Below are 22,967 nucleotides of genomic sequence, written 5' to 3'. Positions count from 1 at the left end.
CATGGCCAGGCAGCTCTGCGTTCTGCCTCCATCTGAAGGTATCGCCTCCACAGCTCCCACTGGGCATGGTTCTCCGCCAATGGAAGCTGCGGAGCCGGTGCTTGGGGCGGAGGCAGCATGCAGAGCTGCCCGACCGTGCCTCTGCTGAGGAGAAGATGATGGGGGATGTCGCTGCTTCTGGGGAGGAGTGGAGCCAGATAGGGACCCTTGCCAACAGTCCCCCCTGTAGCATGAGCAGGGGTCCAGGACCGCGCGCTACCGCCTCCCCTGCCTCAGCACCCATGGCACCCACTGGGTGGCTCCCGCCCTGCAAGATTTAGTCAGGGGTATATAGTACAGGTCATGGGCTGTGAAGTTTTGTTTACTGCCTGTGACCTGTCCATGACTTTTACTAAAAATACCCATGACTAAAACATAGCCTTATACATGGTACACGGTCTACAGTTTATTAGAACATGTTCGCTGTTTAATTCAATGTCCTTTACATACAGTTTTTAAAGGAACCTAGAAGTCTAAACCCCATTAGAGTCTCTGGACAGATATTTCTGCATTTCTCAAAAAGAGTTAATAAATAAATAAGAAAATGTATTCAATAGATCAGTGGTGGGTAACTTGCAGCCTATCAGGGTAATCCATTGGCAGGCTGCGAGACAGTTTGTTTACATTGACCAACCATCCGCAGGCACAGCTGCCCACAGCTCCCAGTGGCCGCAGTTTGCCGCTCCTGGTCCATGGGAGTTGGGGGAAGCGGTGCAGGCTGCAGAGACATGCTGGCTGACACTTCCCCCAGCTCCCTTTGGCCAGGAATGTTGAACTGAGGCCACCGGGAGCTGCGGGCGGCCATGCCTGCAGACGGTCTGTCAATGAAAACGAACTGTCTCGCAGACTGCCAGCAGATTACCTTGATGAGCCACAGGCTGCCCACCACTGGTATCGACGGTATTTGACTCCAGTTAAGGTGCATAATATTTTTGCTACTGGGGAGGTGCTCAGTTGGAAAGGTTGCAGGAAAAGGGAACATATTTACATAGGGTGGTTGTGTTCGGGAATTAGCTGGTTTTGGGAGGAAATTATTAGAGATTCATTTTATGACTAAATGCTGGCTTTCTAGTGATCCCCTGACCTTCTTACTTAATGCTCCAGTAAAGGATCTACATTTAAAACCAAACAAATTAATTTATTTTTTATTCTTAGTAACTAGACTCTATACTGCACATTATTGGAAAAATTTGACTCCTCCTCCTGTTGTATAAAAAATATGGAATGTCCTTGTAATGGACAAATTTTCACATCCAATACACAAGAGAAGCGCCAAAAAGAAGACCAGTATTTAGAAATCTGGTCATCCTTTTTTAGCATACACAGAGAACCAGGGTTTCCCAGCCAGCAAACTGGAATCTTTAGCCAGGTACTTTGAATATTATGTTGATCCCAAATAAATAATGTACGATATAGTATGTTAACATTTTATTGTAACTTTGTCTTAATAAAAAGTTAATAAAGAACAAAACCAAAACCCAGGAGGTAGCGCAGTGGCTAAACACTGAAATAACATGAGTTTCATAGACACCCTGCCTACATTATAACCTTTATTAGCATGGTTGTTAGCAATTAACTTATTTTAACCTACAGTATTGCATGTGAATAGCATAAAACTTCGAAGTCAATAACTTAGTAAGTGATTGAACACATAATATGCCAAGAGATTTACTACAGGAACAAGACACTTTGGAGATAGTTTGGTTCAGGTTTGTGAGAATGGTGTAATAATACTCCATGCAGTACTTGTTGTAGTTGTTTAAAAAACAACAACAAAACTGGCCATGGAATTTTGAACTACAAAGAAAACAACTTACTCAAGAGTGTGGCACATGAAGTGGTTCTAAATTTCTTCCATAGTAAAGCCTGTTAACTGTGCAAAAATAACTCCAAACTTCACTGCTTTGCTAGAGATAATTTTTCTTGTCTGTCAAATTGACTAAACTGGTTAATAATTTTCTTTTTATTCTCTCCTAAACCAAAAAGCAACAATGGGTAAGAATGAACTTTACTGGTGAGGAGAACCCAGGACAGAATTAAAATTGTGAACTTAAAATTACCATGCTGAAAAGAAAAGAAAAAACCTTTGCAATCTCTTAATGTAGTCAAAAGACTATTACAAAACTTTACAATTTAATTATTGGAAGATTACAGAACTGCTTCAGTGCTTTTGTACTGTGTTAAATAAGCTGTACGTGCAAGGAGTAATAAATGAAATTGTTAATTTTACTGCATCCCTAGGGAATAGCAGTGGGGGTTACATTATTTAGAGCTCCAAATGGATCTGGGTTTATATGCAGTAATAAATCCTAATGACATTGTTAATTAACCCTGCCTCAAGCCCCATTTTGCCTTAGGGTTCAAAGACACAGTGACTAGTAGGATAACTCACCATTCATATTCTTAAAGATGTTTAGGATGGGGAGGATTTGACGATAATAGGGCACCAAGGCTTCCCCCACCATGTCAGCTGACACCACCAGGTGCTGGAGGACTTTGAGCGTGATGCAGATGACCTGTCGGTTACGAAGGTTCAGTGCATCTGTGATGTAGAAAGAAAGACAGGCAGAAACAGAAGAATTAATTTTTAGAATGTAAAAGGGAGGGGGAGAAGTCCTCTAATGGGCAAATTTAATTAAACTATACTTTGTTGGGGATTGTAAGTGGGCCTTTATTAGCTCAGCTCCGAAAGATCCCAGAGATGGATTGTGGCCTCGATGTTATAAAACCCTGCCTTGTCTGATTGTTATTTGTTCCCACAATTTATACTGAGTCCTCATAACCCCAAGAATGCAGCTCATTATTCTCTCATGCTGCCTGTGTTACTAGTCTGGTCCAAATAAATAAATAATAAAAAGAAATCCTCAGTAAGTACCACTGGGGCCAATGGAACTGCAAGACAACCTGTGAAGGTTGACAACAGACACATTCTAGTGCAACAATTAGCCTGTTTGTGAGTTTGCACCCATTTGCTTAGCTATCATTTTATTCATTTCAATTAACAATTCCAGCTATTCTGAGAACTAGTACAATGAGATAAATGTTTGTAGGGAGGGGGGAAAAAACCCTGTAGGCTTCTTTTAAAAGACACACATTCTGATACGAAAAAAGAAAGATTCTGTCTTGCCTATTTGAGATTTTTTTAGTAGTTGCAGCTGAATTTTCTCTTTGCTTTCAGTCTGATGACATTTCATAAATACCTTTTGTCTCAGTTCCTTCTTGGTTTTAATAATAGAGAAATTAGTTTGCTTTCCCTTTTTTTTAATTTCAAAATGACTTCTATTTGAAAAATATTTATTGTTTTTGCAAAATTCCTCCTGTTATACTGCTTACTACCAAAATTCCACATTTTGGGAGCAACTGCCACATATAATACTATAAAGTGAATGGGTCTGATTCTCCTCTGGCCTGCATGTTATGTAAATGTTTACACCTGTGCAAAGGGGGTGCAAAGCCAGTATAAAATGACAGCTTTCCCCCCCCCCCCAAGAAATAGCCCAATATTTTTAAACAAAATATTTATTTCTGAAATAAGCTTGAAAAAATAATTGATGACACCACCTTTCATGATACAGATGTCAGTTAGATAAAACTACCATAACTGATATACTGTCTGTATACACTGTCAAGTGTTCACGAACTGCAGATCACACATTAATTGTATATATTTGGGGGGAAAAATCAAAGTTACTTACTAGTAATTGTTGTTCTTCTAGAGCTGCCTTTGGGCATTCACACTAATGGCATTTAACATCTCTGGCACTGAGCTATGGAACTATATACAAAAGCCACATCCACTGGGAGATGCAGTAGTGCTCTCATTGTAAGATGACATCATCGACACTGTATATAGAAGGCAGTGCACACCTCAGCCTACTTCAGTTCCTTCTCCCTAGCCCGAGGAGTGCAGAAACACAAAGAACGCCTAGGCAGAGGAGAAGGTGGTTGGGTAGTGTGAATGCACAGAAACAACTCTTGAAGACCACCACTTACCAGTAAGTAACCTATATTTCTTCTTTTAGGGCCTCTGTGCATTCCCACTAATGGGAGATTAGCAAACAGTGCCCCCATCAGAGTATGGTGGGCAAGGAGTTCTAGGCACAAATGGACTACAGCACTGCTCTGTTAAATTAAGCACCAGTATACAATGCCATGTCCAATGACTAGTGCTTAATGAAAGCATGGACTGAACTCCATGTTGCTACTTTGCAAAGCTCTATCACGAGACTCCCCTGGTTGAGCATGAGACCTGAGGAAGAAAATGGGGAGGGACAGAGATTGTGACAGGTGACAATATGAGATAACTTTAGACATAAAACTAGGGTGAGGTCCCATGACAACTTTCTCTCTACTAGCTACTACCGCATAGGATGGAATGGCCATCCAGGCACTGAGCTCACTAAACCTCTTTGCAGAGGAGATTAAGAGTTCTGTTGTGATAGACAGATGTTCTAAGGGTGCCGAGGTCAGTGGTTCATAGGGAGGACACATAAGCATAGTAAGTACTAGATTCAAGTCCTAGGTAGGAAGAAGTTCTCTCACGGGGAAAGGCGTTAGTCCCTTTAGAAAACATGAAACTGTGGGTTGAGATAATATAGGATTATCCCTGACCAAGTTATGATAAGCCAATTTAGCAGCCAAATGAACCTTGAGGGAAGTTACTGCTAACGCTTGTGATTTCAAGTACAACAGATATTCTAAAATTGCAGGTATACCCTCTTGTGATGGGATTAACTCTTTAGTCATTGGGGGAAAGGATAAACTTTTGAGCTTCAGAGATCTTTCTCAGGTCTGGGGAAAGTAACCAGAGTGTCTGAGCTAAATATGAGGTGGGGCACATTGTAAAGCATAAGGGTTTCACAAACCATGTAAGGGACCACTTAAAATGAAGTGGGCAATTAAGGGTTAGCAGGCAGTAGGTTATATTACAAATTGTTGTAATGAACCAGTGCCTCTATTAAGTCCATGGTTTTTAATGTCCAGCGGAATTATGAACTTAAGCTCCCAGGCTCATCTTTTGAAGGTGTTGTGTGGGTTTCCTTTGAGGACAAGGACTGAGAGATCAGATATTTAGTTATCCCTACCTGAATAAAAGTGAGGATGTCATTGGTTCAGGAACCATTAGTGCGGATCATACACCCTCCTGCTGAGTGTTTCTGCCTATACATTCTCTTCCCTTGATTGGTGTACTGCTTTACGGTAAATATGATGGTGGATAAACCATAGCCACAGTATCCTTGCCACCATACACAGGAGTATGCTCCTCCCGGCTTATTGATTTAATACATGCCCATGGTATTGTCTGTAAGTACCTGTACTATTTGATGTTGTGTGGAAGGCTGTTAGGATTTATCTCACCACTCTGAGTTCCAGGACACTGATGTGGAGTTTGGACTCCAAAATGTTCCACTGTCCATTTACACAGAGGTCCTGGCAATCAGCACCCCAGCTGAGGATGGAGGCATCTGTGGTGATTGTAACAATAGGGTATAGAAGACTGAACAACAGTCCCTGGAGTACATTGTCTCTAAATTTACACAAGGGTAGCTGTTGAAGCAATCCTTTTCAGGCTGTGTACAATGAGTCTGTAATGACATACAACCTAAAGTTAGAGGGGCCTCATTCTTAGGCAAGGAAAGGTTATCATGTAAGTTGATGAGGTCATGAGACCTATACGCTTTAGGGAAAAGTGTGTTTACACAGGTTGATCCCTGCAAGTTTGCAGAAAGTCTCTTATTTTCAGAAATATATCTTCCAGGAGGTAGACCCTCACCTGAGTGGAGTCCAGGACCAACTAATAAAGGTGATTTTTCTGAGAACAGGAATGGGATGGTGTCCCCCAGTATTAGCATCCTGAACTTGAAAGTCTTTATGTACCTGTTGAGGTTTCTGAGGTCCAGGATGGCCTTAGGAAACATCTGGAGTAAAACCCTTTCCCTTGGTATTGCTCCTCTACAGCACCCTTTTGAAGAAGGGAGCTTATGTCCTCCAATAGGAGTTTTTTCCACAAGAGGGGTCCCCAAAGGAGGTTTGGAGGTGAGAGGAGAATGAAGGAGGCCTGTATGAAACTGGATTATGTAGCCATCATTTATGGTCTCCAATACCCAACAATCCAAATAATCTGGCACCAGGCATTGAAGAAGGATGAGGTCTGACCTGTTGAGGGAGAGGGGTATGGCTCTTGAGCATCCATCCAAGTGATGTTTGGGACCTTGTGACAACATGCAATGTAGGATTTCTGGATTGTGTTCTTTCTACAGAAGCCATTTTAAAAGAAGCTGAAGACTAGTATCACCACTGAGGTACTCTGTTGGTATTGAATTGGGGAGGGAGGCTGTTTAAGAAATTGAAAATTTGTATAATCTGACTTTCTTTTAGCAGTAGATGCAAACTGGGAAAGTCCCAGAGACCAGGCTATGATTCTTAATCTGTTCCCTAGTATTTTAGCTGAAGAGCACAGAGCAGCTGCAAAGAACTTGCTGAGGGGAGGACATTAGTTAAGTGTACTCTGAGGGAAGTTTACGGCCCCTCAGATACAACTACAAGCTCTGCAGCCACTGGCACAGCTCTGAGGAGATACTTATGACTCCAAACAATAGGCTTTGCTCCAGCCTCTCAGAAAGTAATAGAAGATTTTCCCTTTAAGGGCCCCAGACTCTTTAATGTAGGAAAACACTCGGCACCCAGTGCAAGGATCATTGGCAACTGTGTTAATGCTGATGCCCAAGTCAGTGCTGAACGGGGTTTGGCAGCATCTAAAATGGACTCCTAAATGAAGGGCAATGTGAGTAATTGATGAGGATCCTTCCTAATATCTTTCTGTCCTGACAGAGTCTTTTTTGAAGGAAGGCGATTGGGCTCCTTTGAGTTGACCAGGAGAACTTGAATGGCTGGTTTTGAGAGAAACCCATGTTTCTCCAGAATGTTTTGAATTGAAGTAAGTGGAAAATGCTATTGTGTGATCAAGAAGTGGAGGCAAAGCTAATAGCTCTGATGGAGTTTTCACGAAAAAAGAGAAATTTATGGCACTGGAGGGATACACACCAGTGATGTGTCTAAAAAACTGGTGTCTCAGATGGAGGAGTGTGGGCCAAAGCTGGCATTGGCATCTGTAAGGAGTCCTCGAAGAAACCAGTGATAGAAAGAGAAGAATGCCTCCTCTCTTCTTCTTCTCCTCAGACTCCCTTTGCGATTTGGAATGCTACCTCTTCTCCTTTTTCCCTGTAGCAGAGTCAGAGATGTGGAAGCATGCCTTTTGGTTATGGTATCAACCAGTGTCAATTCTAATGGCTTCAAAGGAATTGTTCCTCCTGACAGTATTGCTGATACATATCATGGCACTGGTGTGGACTGTCTAGATAGAGTTTGCAGTACTGGACAGTGTTGAGTGGGAAGCTCAGCTGCTGTAGGTGTTAGCTTTTGAGTAGGTGGATCTTAGGGTTGCCAATTTTGATTGGACATATTCCTAGAGGTTTCATCACATGACAATCTTTAATTAAAGATTAATCTTTAACTCCTGGAGACTCCAGGACAATCCTGGAGGATTGGCAACCCTAACCTCAGGCCCAACATCAAGGGAGGTGCTGAGGCAGGAGTGTCAAGGTCAGTGATACTCAGATTGAGGCTCAGGAGCTGGATGTGGCTCTTTAATGTGTCTGCTGCAGCTCTTTGCAGCACATGATAATTAAATCTCACAGTGTTTTACTATTAACCAATGTAAGTTATTAACCAATCAGGATGCTTTTACTATGTTAATAACTAATTGTAGTTGATATAATAATGCTTGCTGAGTCATTTTGAATATAAGAACACAAGAATGGCCATACTGGGTCAGACCAATGGTCCATCTAGCCCAGTATCCTGTCTTCTGACAATGGCCAGTGCCAGGTACTTCAGAGGAAATTAACAGAACAGGAAATCACCAAGTGATCCATCCCTTTTGCTGTGAGAATTTTATATAAACTAAATATTTCCTGTGTCACACTGTTTAAATATGAATATATAGTACTATAGCAAATGAAACAATGCATTCACACTACTGTGGCTCTTCTTTGGAATGTTGATCGCCAATTTGGTTCCTGAACCACTGAGGTCTGAGTATCACTGGTCTATGTGCATCTTAGGCTTCTTTACAGAAGACCTCTCCACAGAAGTAGACCTCAAAATTTTCACAGGAATATCAGGATGGTCTGGAGGCTTACCAAACCCAAATGTGCATGTAGCCTGGTCTGAGCTGCCTGTTCTTTTATGTCTGAGGAGTAAAAATTAGGCAAATAGTGCAATGGGATATGGTGTGCAATTCTCCCAAGCACACCAGGCACCAAACCCATGAGTCTGTCTCAGGGTAGATAGCTGAGCATGTTGCACATCTTTTAAATCCTATAGAGGTTTTAGGACCCAACATGATCTCAGAGGTAACCAAAGGCCAAGAGTTCTAGCTAGCTAACTAACAAACTATTTGTAGAAAACAGGCTAACTACCCTCAGAGACAGGAAAGATAGTTCCATTAGCTCTCAACAGAGAAGGAATTGAGGTGGGCCAGGGAGCATGCTCCTGTATATAGACTGAGCCAATTATATCATCCTATGAAAAAGCGCTATTGTACCCCCCAGCGGATGTGGCTTGTCTATACAATTCCACAGCTCAGTGCTAGAGGTGCTGAGTCCCTTGAGTGGGAATGCATAGAGGCCTTCAAAGAACTAAATTTTCACTTCTGCTGCCATCACCTAGAATCATAAGCTAGCTCAGAATTGCAATCAAAGTAGCAAAAAAATATTTTACATTAAATCTAACTGCAGGTGTCTGTAAAACAGATTCATGGAAAAACTACGGGCATATGTATCCTTGCGATTTGCATAAATAACCTCCTTAAATGCTAACTTTATTTCCATATATGCACAAAGTGTAGAATACATCCCTAATAGACAGTTCCACTAATAGAAAAGAGCTATACTTGTGAAATTCCTATTAATTTCAATGGTAGCAACACATATGCAGCAAAAGAAAGAATTGGCTTATGATGTCCATTGCTATGGTGATGGGTATGGTATAAGAATCTGAATAGAATAGCATATACACACTCAATCTTGGAGGCCTCTAAATTTTAGAAAACTGCAATGCAAAATAGGGAAATGCTTGTAACTATCAAAAGTAAGATCAAGTTGCCCATACAACTTTTGTTACTAAACATTTATGCTTGGTATGCATAGCCGCCTCGGCCAACTCTGGGCTCCATTATGCTGGCACTATATAAAAATATAATTAGGGTCAGTATCTGCCCCAATATATCAATTAGAAACAGATGAGGTAAATATTTGTTTAATTTCTTAATCTAGTAATTATTCTCTGTGAATTACTGTCACTGCATTCTTCCTCACTAACCAAAGGAGGAGGCATTCACTGTAGTATCTGAAATAAGCGTGTGTCCACAGCGTCCACATACTCTGGAGAACCTTAATACTTTCTGAGGTTTGCAAGAACTGAAGGATGTGTGGAGGTGCTAGCAGCATTATACAGAGCCAGGACATCAATCTAAAAATGCCTGCAACCAGGCCTCTGTGAAAGTGTTTGGATAAGACTCACTATATACTGCTCAAGGAGCTGAAGAAAATGTAGGCCATCAAAAGTGCTCTTATTGAGAAAGAAAACTGAGCTATTGCCTCGTGTTCTTGGAATCTGCTGACCAAGGTGGGACCCTTCCAGCTCTCATCAAAGCAAATAAGTCAATGACCAGTCTATTCTGACTGCTTGATAGTTAAGACATACTTCCATTTCCTAATTGCTACTTAGAGGACTCCATTCCCCTAATAGTAGGTAGCCTCTTTCTGCTCAGCAAGCCTGCACTGTACTAATTTGATTGTGGGATTCTGCTGAGCAGCAATTTTAGGAAGAAAGAAAGAACTGTTTTCCATTTGTTTGTGGGGTGGGTTACAATGATTTGTATTGTCCTATAATTGAAGATGGATGTAGTGCTATTTGACTGTCTGACTTGTGCTTTGGCTGCACTTTTCTTCAGAAGGAGCTGCTCAGATACTATAGTGATAAGAATATAGATAGGGAGACAGATTAAGGGAGTCCCTATAATCTTTCCAATGGAAATACCTCAGTCTATGGATCCATACTTAAACTATGTAAATGTTACAGGTTTTCTAACCTTTGTAAAACACTTTGGATTGTGCTGCTTATCTAGTTAAGTTAGTTTTACTTTAGAAAATTTTGTAAGTAAAACTGTGTACGTTTTAATGAATCCTTCAAATGATTAACAATTTTTCTGAAGTTCACAGTAACTATGAGAAAGCAATATTAAATAAAACAGAGGATAAATAATTGATTTTAAAAGGGATAAGCCCAATTTTTCCTCCTTTACTTTTAAAGCACAGTAATAGATATATCTGGATTTTTAAAGTACATTAGCAGCACTGTAAGTTTCTTTTTAGGGGCTATTTCCCAGTACTGCTACTTGTTAAAATTAGTAAAGAACAAAAGCAAAAAAAAAAAAAAAAAACCCACAACAACACAACCAACCCTGAGTTCAATATGCAATAAACAATTCACTGAAATTTTTCAGTCATTACACTTTATTACCAGTGGCTGCAAGTTCATAATTTTCAAATTCTCCATTAATCTAGTATTCATTTATTTGTTCAAAGAGTTGTAAAGCTGAAATTTGTTCCTATATATATATATATATATATATATATATATATATATATATATATATATATATATATTATAGGGGTTTTTTTGGTTTTGTTTTATTCATTAACTCACAGCTTGGCTAATAAAAGTAATGCAGTTTGTTCATTCCCTGCTAGAAATTGTTTTCCATTGTTCAACTCTTTTTTTTCTTTTTCCTTGAGCAATAGTTCCAACATCTGGGTGATAAGGACCTTGGAGTCATCTATGTTGACGTTTTGTTTTTGTCTGGCACTTTGGAGGCTCCTGTATCTCCTGGGTCAGTCTCAGATGTCAGATATTGTAAAATTCACGTCACCTTCTTTGGTATTAATAGGCTTCGTACGCAAGGGAATGCAGCTAACATCCCCCCACCCCAGAGTGGATCCTCTTGGAGATCTAGTTTTAATATATCAGACTAGATGTTTTTAATAAAGTTGATCAGGTTAGAGCCCTTTTTCCCAGATAGAATATTGAGAACCCAGACATTGAAGAACTGAATTGAATTCTCCAATATTCTATTTTCCTCTCAAAACATAACAAATTTGGTTAGTTTTGTTATTTTAAAGTATTTTAATAATTAGCTTCTGATTGCTTTGAGCTTCACTTTCATCAGTTTAAACCTACTTTTCAAAGGCACTTACCTGAGAATCCATATTAAAAAGCTTGTGCTGACAATTTCCATTTTGTTTTCCTTTCTGTTGTAATAACTGGGCCTACAAAAATTTACCCTAATTGTGAGCTCAACTATAAAAAATAAGTAAAATTTCACAATAACCTGTGTTGATGGAGAAAAGGTACAAAGGGAGGGGAAAAAAAGTCCTAACAAAAAGGCCTACTAATATAACACAAACTGTTAAAAATCATGCCTTGTAATCAAAAGGAGTTAAGAACCAAAAATGAATTAACTAAAATTGGTATGTCAAATTTTAGGCCTAATTGGATGAATAAAACAACAAGTAAATGGACCATTCTTCCCATCACTCCCCTTTTGGGGTCTCAAAAAGAGATTTTCAGGGAAAAACATGGATGAAAGCAACTACAATATGGGCTAACTAAAAGACAAATGAAGGGGAAGAAGGGGGCTTCACTATCATAGCTGTCACCCTCACCATCTCCTGGGATGTTGGACTTTCTTCATCCTAAACCTGAATGATGTGCTGACCAGACCAGGCCAAAGAGAGAAAGGTAGACATCACCACCTCCACCAGATCCAGTTGAATCCCAACCATCTCCTTTTCTTTTCCTATTTTCTTTCCTATCCCTCTCTTTTCCTTCTGTCTAATAAAATCTTGCTTAGCCAGCCAAGACTGTATATTTTGCAACCCTGCTGTAAGCCTGTGACCAGAAAGGTGGCTAAATGCAATTCCCTAAACAGCCCGATGTTGGGCACAAGTTTGTCAGATCTTGGAGTGGCTGATAAGACAATGTGCTGGGCCTGTGTTTTTCCAGCAGTGAGGTTGCAAGTGAAAGTCAACACAAGAGACAGAAGCTGCATTTTCTAACTTTGCTGTTTTCCTTCTCCTTTGTGTGTTTATCTGTCTTTTAGGAAATGGGATTGGACTTTAACAGCAATAATAGCAGTTCCAGCTCACCTCAAGTAACTTCATCTCTTTCCCCCCAAAAGGACTGTTGCTATCATCTTTAACACTAGCTTTAAAAAAAACAAACAAACCAAACAAACCACCCCACTGTCAAACAAGAGTTTTCTCCTTCTAAAAGCTCTCTCCAGCTAAAAGAAAAGGGAACAAGGGGAATAGTTAAAATAAAAGCCTTATTTAGTACTTTACATTAAACACATGTTCCAACTGCTTTTCCTTCCTTTCTGTATCTTTAATCAAAAGTTAAGATTTATAATGGCGTGTTTGCCATCATACTAAACAGGCTAAGGTCTCTGTATACCAAACACTGAATCTTGTTTAAAACTGTTTAATATTGGAGAGTGGACTAGGTCACGTTTACACTTTTGACTCTTTGGGCCTATGTATTCCATCTAAATTAATACAGTTCTCAAGACCAAAGACTGAAGCCTGTCTTGTTTTGCATTCCTCGCCTCCCACATACTGGTAGAAGCAGCATTTGTTTTAGCAGATTCTTTGTCTTAAGTAGAATTCTCCTCTATTAGAGTGGGACAAAATGATGTAGATCAGTTCTCCTGCAGGGTAACGAGCCCACAGGGCAAAGAAACTTCTATTGTTGTGGCATACTTAATTTTGTTGATTTTAAACCCCAAGTACTTACTGTCTTAGATATTACAGTCTAATTTCCTTAAATAGTGGAAATTAATGAAAAAGTAAAGTTTAAAGAGCAAATGATTCGTGACCTCTGAAAAATACATTTGCTCAGGCTTGCATCTCCTCCCCCGCTCATAGCACCTTTCAGCACAAAATACTCACACTAAGGAAGTATGCCAATTTTATAGATGAGTAAACTGAGGCACAGAAATGCTAAGGTCACACAGTGACTTATTGACCAAGCTGGGAACAGAATTGGAGCCCTGATCCAGCAAAACACTTAAGCATATGAGTAGTCCCCATTTAATTTCAGTTACATACATATCTAATTGCATTGATGGATCAGGGCTACGAGTTCTGCCTCTCTGGGTATGTCTAGACTGCAGTTAGACGCTCATGGCTGGCTTGTGACAGCCTCAGGCTCACAGGACTCGGGCTGCAGGGCTGTTTAACTACAATGTAGACATTTAGGCTTAGGCTGCAGCCCTAGCTCTAGGGCCAGTGGCAAGCTGGAGCCGGTTCGCACCGGTTCACTAGAACCGGTTGTTAAATTTAAAAAGGGCTTCTAAATTTAACAAGTGGCCAAAAATGGCACCTTAGGTGCCGACTCCATGGGTGCTCCGGGGCTGGAGCACCCACAGGGAAAATTTGATGGGTGCAGAGCATCCACCGGCAGCTCCCCAGCCTGTGCTAGGCCCCAGCTCACCTCTGCTCCACCTCCGCCTCCTCCCCTGAACGCACCGCTCCGCTCCGCTTCTCTGCCCCCTTTCCCCCCCCCCCCGGTTTCCCGCAAATCAGCTGTTTGCGCGGAAAGCCGGGGAGGGTGAGAAGCAGGCGGCGGCTTCACGCTCAGGCCCAGGGAGGCGGAGCAGAGGTGAGCTGGGCAGGGCGGTGCAAGGAGGGCCGCCTGCACCACAGCAGGTAATCCAGGCCGGGGGGGGGCACAAGGGAACCACTCCCCGCCCCAGCTCACCTCTGCCTCCCTGGGCCTGAGCGCGAAGCCACCACCTGCTTCTCAGCCCTCCCAGGCTTCCTGTGCGAACAGCTGATTCGTGGGAAGCTGGGGGGGGGGGGGGGAGGGGGGCAGAAGCAGAGCCGGGCAGCGTGTTCAGGGGAGGAGGTAGAGCGGAGGGGAGCTGGGGCCGGGCGTGGGGAGCTGCTGGTGGGTGCTCTGCACCCACCAAATTTTCCCCATGGGTGCTCCAGCCCTGGAGCAGCCACAGAGTCAGCACCTAAGGTGCCACTTTTGATGTGATCCCCCTGCTCCCCCCATAACTACGCTCCCCCAACCCTAGGAGCCAGAGGGACCTGCTGGATACTTCCTGGGAGCCGCCCCAGGTAAGCACCACCGGGACTCCCCACCTCATCCCCTGGCAGGTCCCTCTGGCTCTTAGGGGCGGGGTGGGCACCCACTATGGTGGCCCACTAGACCCTCCTGCCCAGTTCTGGGGGTGGTCAGGGGAGGGGAGTGGATGGGGCAGGAGTCCGGGGGGGGGCATCAAGGAACACGGGGGGTTGGATGGGGCAGGAGTCCCCGGGGAGCGGGCCACAACCCCCTCGTGGGGTGAGGAGGGAACTGGTTGTTAAGATTTTGGCAGCTCATCACTCTCTAGGGCCCTCCCACCTTACAGGGTCCTGGAGTCTAAGCTCCAACAGCTCACAGCCCAAGCCCTGTGAGTACAAGTCAGCTGGCATGGGCCAGTCATGGTTTTCAGTTGCAATATAGATGACATCCTCAGCCTCTACCACCAAGACAATATCTTGAATGGATTTTAATAAAGCAGTTAATCCTTCCCTATTTATTACCTGGACAATACTTCCAATAGCATTCGTTAACTTTTCAGAAAGAAAACAAGTGTGCTTTATAGCATCCAAAGAAGGCCAGATGTAGGATGGAGTGTCAACCCCTCCTCTTCCAAAGCTGGGAAAATGTTCATGTACACAAATATTTTAATACAGATAGCAAAATATTGTACAAAGCTAACTTTCCATAAGTTTAAAAAAGTATTAAGCTTCCTTTGTTCTCCCTCCCTTTTCATCTGATTTCTTACTTTCCCCTCTAACTTGCTGAATTTTTTCCCCAGTCTTTTTCCATGTTTTCCCTGAGGCTAATATTTCTTTCCATTCCCTTTTCCTGATTTGGCCTCCTCCTCTCCCCATTTTGTCCCTATTTTCATGCAATTACCTCTCCCCTCTATTTTTACCACACAAAGTCCTACCACACAAACTCTATTTCTAACCCCAGCCCTCCTAAGTATTAAAGGCTTATTGGATGATACAATTAATTTGCAGATTTCACCCTCTAAATGTGTGTGAGATGACAGTCAGTTTTGGATGAAGCTTTTCCAGTGGAACAGGTCAGGTAATTTTGTAGTGGTTAGAGGATGGAAGTAAATTTAAGATTGGAGGTAATAAGAAAAAAACCCGCTACAATATCTGGAAATACTGAAGTAACATTTTCTGAGCTGCAGAATCCAATCTAAGCCTGGTAATTGCCAACATACATTTTGTTTTTTCAACTGTTGGATGTAAATGCGTCAATATTTCAGAATCAGGAAACAAACAAAAATCAAAGACTTTTGCTTTCTTTGAATGCAAGCCATGTCTTCAAAAAAGAGGAAGTTTGTTCAGAATTAGTTTTCAATCTCTGATTTTAATAGAGTCAGGATTTTTTTCTTTAGGCCTATAGTTAAACAGAAATTAGTCAATTTACTAAAGGTATACTTTATTAGAGGGTAAAAATGTCCAGTTAAGGAAGGTCGATCTATGAGCACATTGCATGAATATGGTTTAAGCTTTCTGCAAAAGAGGGAGGTGTAAGATATCACCAAGCTACTCAATAATGTGAAGATATCCAAGGGAAAATAGTACTACAGTGCAAATCCACTTTTAATAGTGGCTAACAGTAATAACTACAGCCTCACATGCTTTATGCAACAGTGACCCTGATTTAATACTAAATTTAAAAACTATATTATCGCCCATGAAATGAACCAACATTTTACAAATCAATACAATGGGGAGTCAGAGGAAACAATCACATTAATTCAGAGATCTATGAGGACATTAGAAAGGACGCTGTAGGTCAGACTATGGAGGACTGTTCAGCTCTTTTCTCACATATTTCTCCATATCTAAAACCTATAAAAAGCTATTTTTCCTTAGTGAAATTGAGTTTCAGCAAAGCTTAAGATATCTGTGATCTAGCCTGTCACAGCAGAAATGTTTGAGCATGGTAACACAGCCTCTCAGACTAAAATTTTACGACTGTTTGTGATGGAACTGGTTCACTTCTGACTCAATCAGCAATTTACTCTTGTCAATGAAATTGTGTTGTAGCAGTATTTCCATCTAAGTTACATTTTTAAAGAGCAATATGAATTCTGTTGTACAATAAAATATCTAATACAAAGACAGCTTCTCAGGCATCTACGGAACACCTAAAGTGAACTATACATGGGTGCAGTTACTGCTTCTTAAAGTAAGTCATTGTGCATTACATTTTTGTATATTATTATTCAAATGTTATTTATAATTTATTCTGACAAATCTAAGATTTAAATCAACAATTTTGAAACAGAATAGCTATCAAAAAGAAATTTTACATACTCCTTTAATGATTAGATAGAAATCTAAAACACTAGCTTTCCATTGCTAAGTAAATACTATAATAGTCATCCAGTTTTGTTTTATTCTTGGCAGCCCATGGCCACTAGGGGCCTTGATCCACCTGATTGCAAATTAGTGCAGCCTCAGGGCTACTGTAACTGAAAATAAGGAAACACAAATATTGCTTAAAGGCAGGTTTGTCCCCCATCTCTGTGCCAAACATTGGAACAAAGTAATCGAGAAACAGGGTCTTTGCAGTACTATTTTAATTATTGCCTGAATACATAAATGGATACAAATTGGGAATTCATGTTGGATTCAAAGCTCTCATGGTAAATTTTTGTTTTGGTCAGATGGTCTTTCTAGGGCACAGTCCAGAGATGCGAGAGATCTGGATTGTATTCCTATCTCTGCCACACTTTGTGACCTGAGGCAAGTTTAATCATTTTCTACCTTGCTTTCCCGATTGGTAATATGAGGATAAAAATATTCTCCTGCCTCACAAGTATGAAGATATTTCACTGTGTGTTATGCATTATAACTTGCACAGTAATTCTGCAAGATACTTTTTTGTGAAATTATTCTAGAGATTCAGGGGACTTGAATTTGGAATGAAGAATGAGTTTTTCCGATCAGATGAGGGGAGAATTATTCCAGTGTGACTTTGTGAAATGTATACTTTACCATGGAACACAGAGATGGAAAAGACTCATTTGCAGTGCTTGAGTCCTGCTGGAATACTCTGGGATACTGTTCCACCACTTTTCTGGTGAGTGGAAACGGCGCATTACGGCAGTTCCAGTACTTGTGTTCCAGCACTTCTTGAGTGAAGCACTCACCCACCTCTCATTTGGTCAACTTGTCCATCTTGTGGCCAACTCAGGAAAATTTCCTGCAGCATATTCTCAAATGCTTGATCCATTTCCAGTCTAGATGATTAATGCAATGGGGCTTTCTCCATTTCCCTTGGAAGATAATGAAGGGTCTACAGACTTTGCTCTTAGGAAATTTTTCCTGCTATTCTTTTAGTTGGATGATATCACTTATCGGTGTATCTATTTTGAACACCTTTAAATAATTTATTTTACCTTGTTTTTATACCCATCTAACTGTACTGGTAGACTGTGTCATCCTACTTAATCACTGCAAGATGACATATATTTTAATCTTTCCAGACAAGTCATTCATTCTTGTTCTGAATTTCTTCCATGTTGTTGAATTATTGTTATAAAGTGTTGTAAAAATATTTTTACAAGGAGTTTGGACAGACAGTCTTTCAAAGGTGTGAAATGATGAAAGGCAATTATATTTGGACCTAACCTGCATTCGTCCATATTATTTTAATCCTGTTCATGCATTAGAGTAATGAATTGATTCAATTTTTTGCTATCACTATCTTGCTTCTCTTCAGACATTGCCTTGCTATCCTATTGGAGAGAAATTGTTATGAAGGAAGTGATTTTCATATGTTGATTAACTAATATTTGTCAGCTTGAGGTTGTAATAGTCAAAATTATGAACTGTGTTAAGCAAGAACATGTAGGGCAGGAGAAGGATAAATTGCTCTTTAAAAGCATTACAAATATGATACAGTATTGCTATGCCACATTTTAAATGTCTTTTAGAAAGCAGCCCCTCACTGGTATTCTTTGATGTACATGGGGGAGGGAAATTTTTTTTAACAAAAGTTTCTATTTATAGACTTATTTGACTCTCTCCCACTCCCAAAAATACACTCTTGCCTAACAAGCTTCTTTCCATTTGTTTTACTCTTTCCCCCACCCAGTGGCAATATGGCAGTGATCTAGGAGACAGCTGATTAGTCAGATATAACTCACTGATGAGGACACTTGAGAGACTGCAGTGAGTTCAAAAGACAACTGAGTTTATTGTGGAGATAGCAGCAGCATCCCACAAATCTATAGCTGTAACTATAGTACATACTCATAGCCAGGGCTGGCTCTAGGTTTTTTGCCGCCCCAAGCAAAAAATTTGCCACCCCAAGCTCCGAGAGCGCAACTGCCTAAGCAAAAAAAAGGCCAGAATGCCACCCCTGGAATTGTGCCACCCCAAGCAAGTGCTTGCTTTGCTGGTGCTGAGAGCCGGTCCTGCTCATAGCAAATTTAAAGTCTATTATAGCTATCTACTCTATTTGCCTGAGAGGACAATGCCCTTTTTGACATTAATGTTGGTGTTAATGAAGGAGAAAGCTTTTTTTAGTAAAAGATATATGGACTTCACAAATTTTAAAACTGATAAAAGGTATAAAAATGAATGAAAGGAATGACGGTACACTGAAATAAAACTGAAAACAGAAAATGAGTGTGTTCTTGAATGTTTGACTCAACAAAATTATGACACTGTTTAAAAGGCTCTCTCTCAGTCCCACATATATATTTATATGTTGATATCTCTCTATGAGGCTGAAAATTGTGTAGTAGATTAAGCTACTGCGTAGTCACTTTAAAAGTACAGTGGGTCCACAGTCCCCTTAGGATTCTGTTAAGTCCTGACTATACAGCTTGCAGCCATCGTGTTAAGAGAGTCCTTCCTGCAGATGCTTTCACAGTTTCAAGAAGCTTTGTTTTATTACTAAAAACATACTTGAATGTTTCCTATATTCAAATATAGCTTGATAACCGACAATACAATTTTAAATACTTAATAAAAATGAAAAAAAAAGACAAAACTCCTCACTTAATAGCTTCTCTCCTCAAATAGAGGAACTAAAACAATGATTGGAAGGTTTTCATAATTCCTTCAGGAGCCTGAACCATCTTGCACTTAGTTCCTACAGTACTGTGTCACTTTTAAAACAATTTCTCCTTTTGACATTTTGAAATTATATCCCCTCAAACAAAATCTATGAGTACATTAAAGTACAGCCAGAGACATTGTTTAATTAATCTTTTTTAAAAAAGAAGAATATCCAGGTAAATAAAAGACCAATCCTGGTCCTTAAAATGCATGTATTTTGATATTAGGTCCCAACTAAACGGCAGCTTCTCTTTCTTGTTCCCAGAGTTCTGCTTGACTTAGCTCATCCTGCAGTATTCCAGAAGTGAATCTACTCTCTGTTCACCCAGAGGATCCCACCCCTCTTTCCCTCCTGAGTGAAATGAATGAATGAATCTTCCCCACAAAATAAGCCAGATAACAATTTCATGTTACAGCCTTTCTGACTGAACAATCAAGCTATCACTCTGAGACTGGAGAAAAAAGAGAAGCTTCCACTTTCACTCTAAGTCCCTGTCTACATGAAGAGATTCTGATCTTCCCCATGTAATATACATTTGCTTAACTAAGGGTTAACTAGTTATTGCTCAACAGTTCCATGTGGGAGAACTCTGGTTGAGGTCCTGATCCCATCCTCCTGTGGAGACAACAGCTGAGTGGGGAAGGCTGTTTTATTGTTTATTGGCAGTAATGACTTTGATCAATTAAGGAAAGGCGCTGATGGAATTTCAAGGGAATCTGATGAAATATTTATTGGCTGGACGGTTGAATACAATAAGAATCTTTGCAGAAGTCAAAATGCATGCTAGAAGGTGAAGGATGATGCAGAAGAATGGTCTGCTCAACTACTGGGCTGAAGAAACAGGAAAGGGCAAAATTAGGAAACGTATACTTAGATGTGGTGTTTACAGCGAAATGAGTTTCAACAGCATTCTACCTGAAGTGATACAACTTTCTGACTGTCATACTGCATTTCAATAAAGATCTGTTTTTGAAACTGTAAACACTTCCAAACGGAATGTTTTTTAAAACAACAAAAATTTTAAATGAGGCATCCTTGAGTCAAACAGTAGCCCAAATTTAGACATGTTGACGAGGAATGTGATGGGAACGGAGGGGACAAGGAAGAATAGTGCGTATAAGTAGAAGGGGAGGTCTAGTTAATACAACCGTAAAATAAAAAAATTCCCAACCTTTTTCTGCTATTTTCTCATGTCTTTTGAGATGAGCTATTTTATAAAATAGATGGATATATTTAATAAATATAATAAAATCAAGTAAAAGCTTCATTTCACTTTTCTAAATACCAAGAGCCACTCTGTAATAAGAAAAATACATGCCAGACAGCACATTTCTCTGGGATAGCTAATCACATATTAGGTGATTGAAAGCCTTCTGGCCCCATACCTCACCATTTACTCAGGTTTCCAGTAATCTCCTGGAAATGCACAACCTGTCATTGTTTTATTGCTTAATTAGCTACTTGTCAAAAAGTAACACTATATACATTCATTTCTGGGTTTTTCCCACATACTCACTTACTTTTTATTGGGATAATGAGCTGAGGAATGACAGGGAGAATCTTGTTTCCCCCATGTTCCAGCATGTCGTGGATTCCTTGCCGAGCAAAAAACTCATAGGGAAATGTCATTTCACAAAGCCCATCGAAAAACAGAGGCAGATAGTGATGATAGTCCAGTTTCTCAATCTCCACCTGAGAAGGCACACAGAAGAAACAAACTGAATGAGGGTGACTGATATACTTTATGTAGGGTGACCAGATGTCCTGATTTTATAGGGACAGTCTCGATATTCAGGGCTTTGTCTTATATAGGCACCTATTACCTTCCTCCCCCGTCCCTATTTTTCACACTCTCTATCTGGTCACCTTAACCTCATGCCACATTCACAAAGAGTTTTAATATGCAATAATAAAGTCAGTGTGTCACAGTAGGATATCACCATCTCTCAAGTATGGCGTTTGGCATGATGGCTGAAATTCTTAAGTCCTTAACCACTAGATCTAAAGTGGAGAGCTAAGAAGAACATGCTCCTGGACTTCTTTTTGGTACTGTTGCCAATAAAAACAAACAAACAATCTTTTGTCAGTCTTTTCCAGACTCTCATAAAATGCATGTGTCTAAAACCAGTATGTGAGTACTCTAGTAAAGTTAGGACCACATTCCATTATCTTTGCTCATGGTAAATAGGAGCTTACAGTATGCATAGTTCCACTGATTCCAGTGGCACTACTTATAGAAAAAAGTACTACTTAGTTTGAGCAACAGTGGCAAAATCTGGCCTTAATATATTGAGATACAAAATGGATCAAATAAAATCTGTCTGACCAACAAAAAAATCATAACTTTATAGGAATGCAATATATGTATGGTTTACAGTTCCCTTGAATATAGTCCTCATTTTTAATTAGTAAATGATTAAGAGCAATAACACAGGTTAAGAGAAAATTATTGAGGAATCCTACCCATTTCTGTTGTCCTTCTGTGTCTAAAGTTTGAGAGTATCCTGATGGAGCAATAACCTTACCACCTGTGGTCTTTTTAGAAGGAGGTGGTGTCCTCTAAAATAATGAGACTTTTCTGCCTTTTATTTCTGTCACCCCCTCAGAGGCCTGGTATTGCAGACTTTCTCTAGCCAAAGGGGACCAGGCTAGAGGCTACTTCCCCAGATCTGTTAATGCCATTCTGAGCATAGATAAGAAAGCTGCTTCATCACTGATGCACTTGCTCTCCCCAGAAATGGAGTGTATTGCCTTCAAAGTGCTCCTCGGTCCTACTGGCTCATGAAACAACAGACTGAGCTTAGGGCTATGTGTTATTTTTACATATTAAATAGTTGTCATTTCTCTGCTAACAGCTTCCAAAACTGATATCAGGAGTGGAATTTCTATTTTGACAGAGTTTTTAAACAGAATATTTATCTACAGTTGTTTGCAGCGTTGTTGTAGCCGTGTTGGTCCCAGGATATGAGAGATACAAGGTAGGTGAGGTAGTATCTTTTATTGGACCAACCTGAGCTACACAGAGGGTAAAATCTGAGCTGCACAGAGCTCAGACACGGATTCCCTTCTCCAGACCTGAAGAAGAGTGTCTGAGTTCTGTGTACCATGAAAGGTTGTACTTTCCACCATCAGAAGTTGGTCCAATAAAAGGACAACCTACCTTGTCTCTGTCTAGAGGACATACATCATAATCAACTCTGAATATCTCTACTACAGCAGGTTTCAGAGTAACAGCCGTGTTAGTCTGTATTCGCAAAAAGAAAAGGAGTACTTGTGGCACCTTAGAGACTAACCAATTTATTTGAGCATGAGCTTTCGTGAGCTACAGCTCACTTCATCGGATGCATACCATGGAAACTGCAGCAGACTTTATATACACACAAAGAATGGATGAGCTATTACCAGCAGGATAGTGAGTTTGTGTGTGTGGTTTTTGGGAGGGGGGTGAAGGGGTGAGAGAACCTGGATTTGTGCAGGAAATGGCCCAACTTGATTATCATGCACATTGTGTAGAGAGTTGTCACTTTGGATGGGCTATCACCAGCAGGAGAGTGAATTTGTGTGGGGGGGTGGAGGGTGAGAAAACCTGGATTTGTGCTGGAAATGGCCCAACTTGATGATCACTTTAGATAAGCTATTACCAGCAGGACAGT

At 40.5% G+C, this 22,967-nt stretch overlaps 1 protein-coding gene and 1 long non-coding RNA gene across 7 annotated transcripts in view; one reads left to right on the top strand and one right to left on the bottom strand.

Moving 5' to 3' along the window:
* The window catches only part of PACRG (parkin coregulated), a 494,910-nt gene that overhangs the window by 155,289 nt on the left and 316,654 nt on the right, over positions 1-22,967 (bottom strand). For 5 of the 6 annotated variants that reach the window (XM_048844071.2, XM_048844070.2, XM_048844075.2 and 2 more), the window contains 2 exons: positions 20,835-21,006; positions 2,432-2,581 (listed from right to left, as the gene is read on the bottom strand). In XM_048844071.2, coding sequence (XP_048700028.1) covers positions 2,432-2,581; positions 20,835-21,006 — 322 coding nt within the window. The remainder of the gene's footprint in view (positions 1-2,431; positions 2,582-20,834; positions 21,007-22,967) is intronic. The other variant, XM_048844074.2, reaches the window with a different exon arrangement.
* LOC125633986 (uncharacterized) lies at positions 841-20,296 on the top strand. The gene is made up of 3 exons (XR_007355759.2): positions 841-958; positions 3,756-4,034; positions 19,579-20,296. It is a non-coding gene; the product is annotated as an uncharacterized LOC125633986 (long non-coding RNA).

The sequence above is a fragment of the Caretta caretta genome, chromosome 3 (assembly GCF_965140235.1).
Source record: "Caretta caretta isolate rCarCar2 chromosome 3, rCarCar1.hap1, whole genome shotgun sequence".
Taxonomy (NCBI): domain Eukaryota; kingdom Metazoa; phylum Chordata; order Testudines; family Cheloniidae; genus Caretta; species Caretta caretta.
The sequence above is the reverse complement of the archived record's forward strand: the minus strand, read 5'-3'. Positions and strand labels throughout refer to the sequence as shown.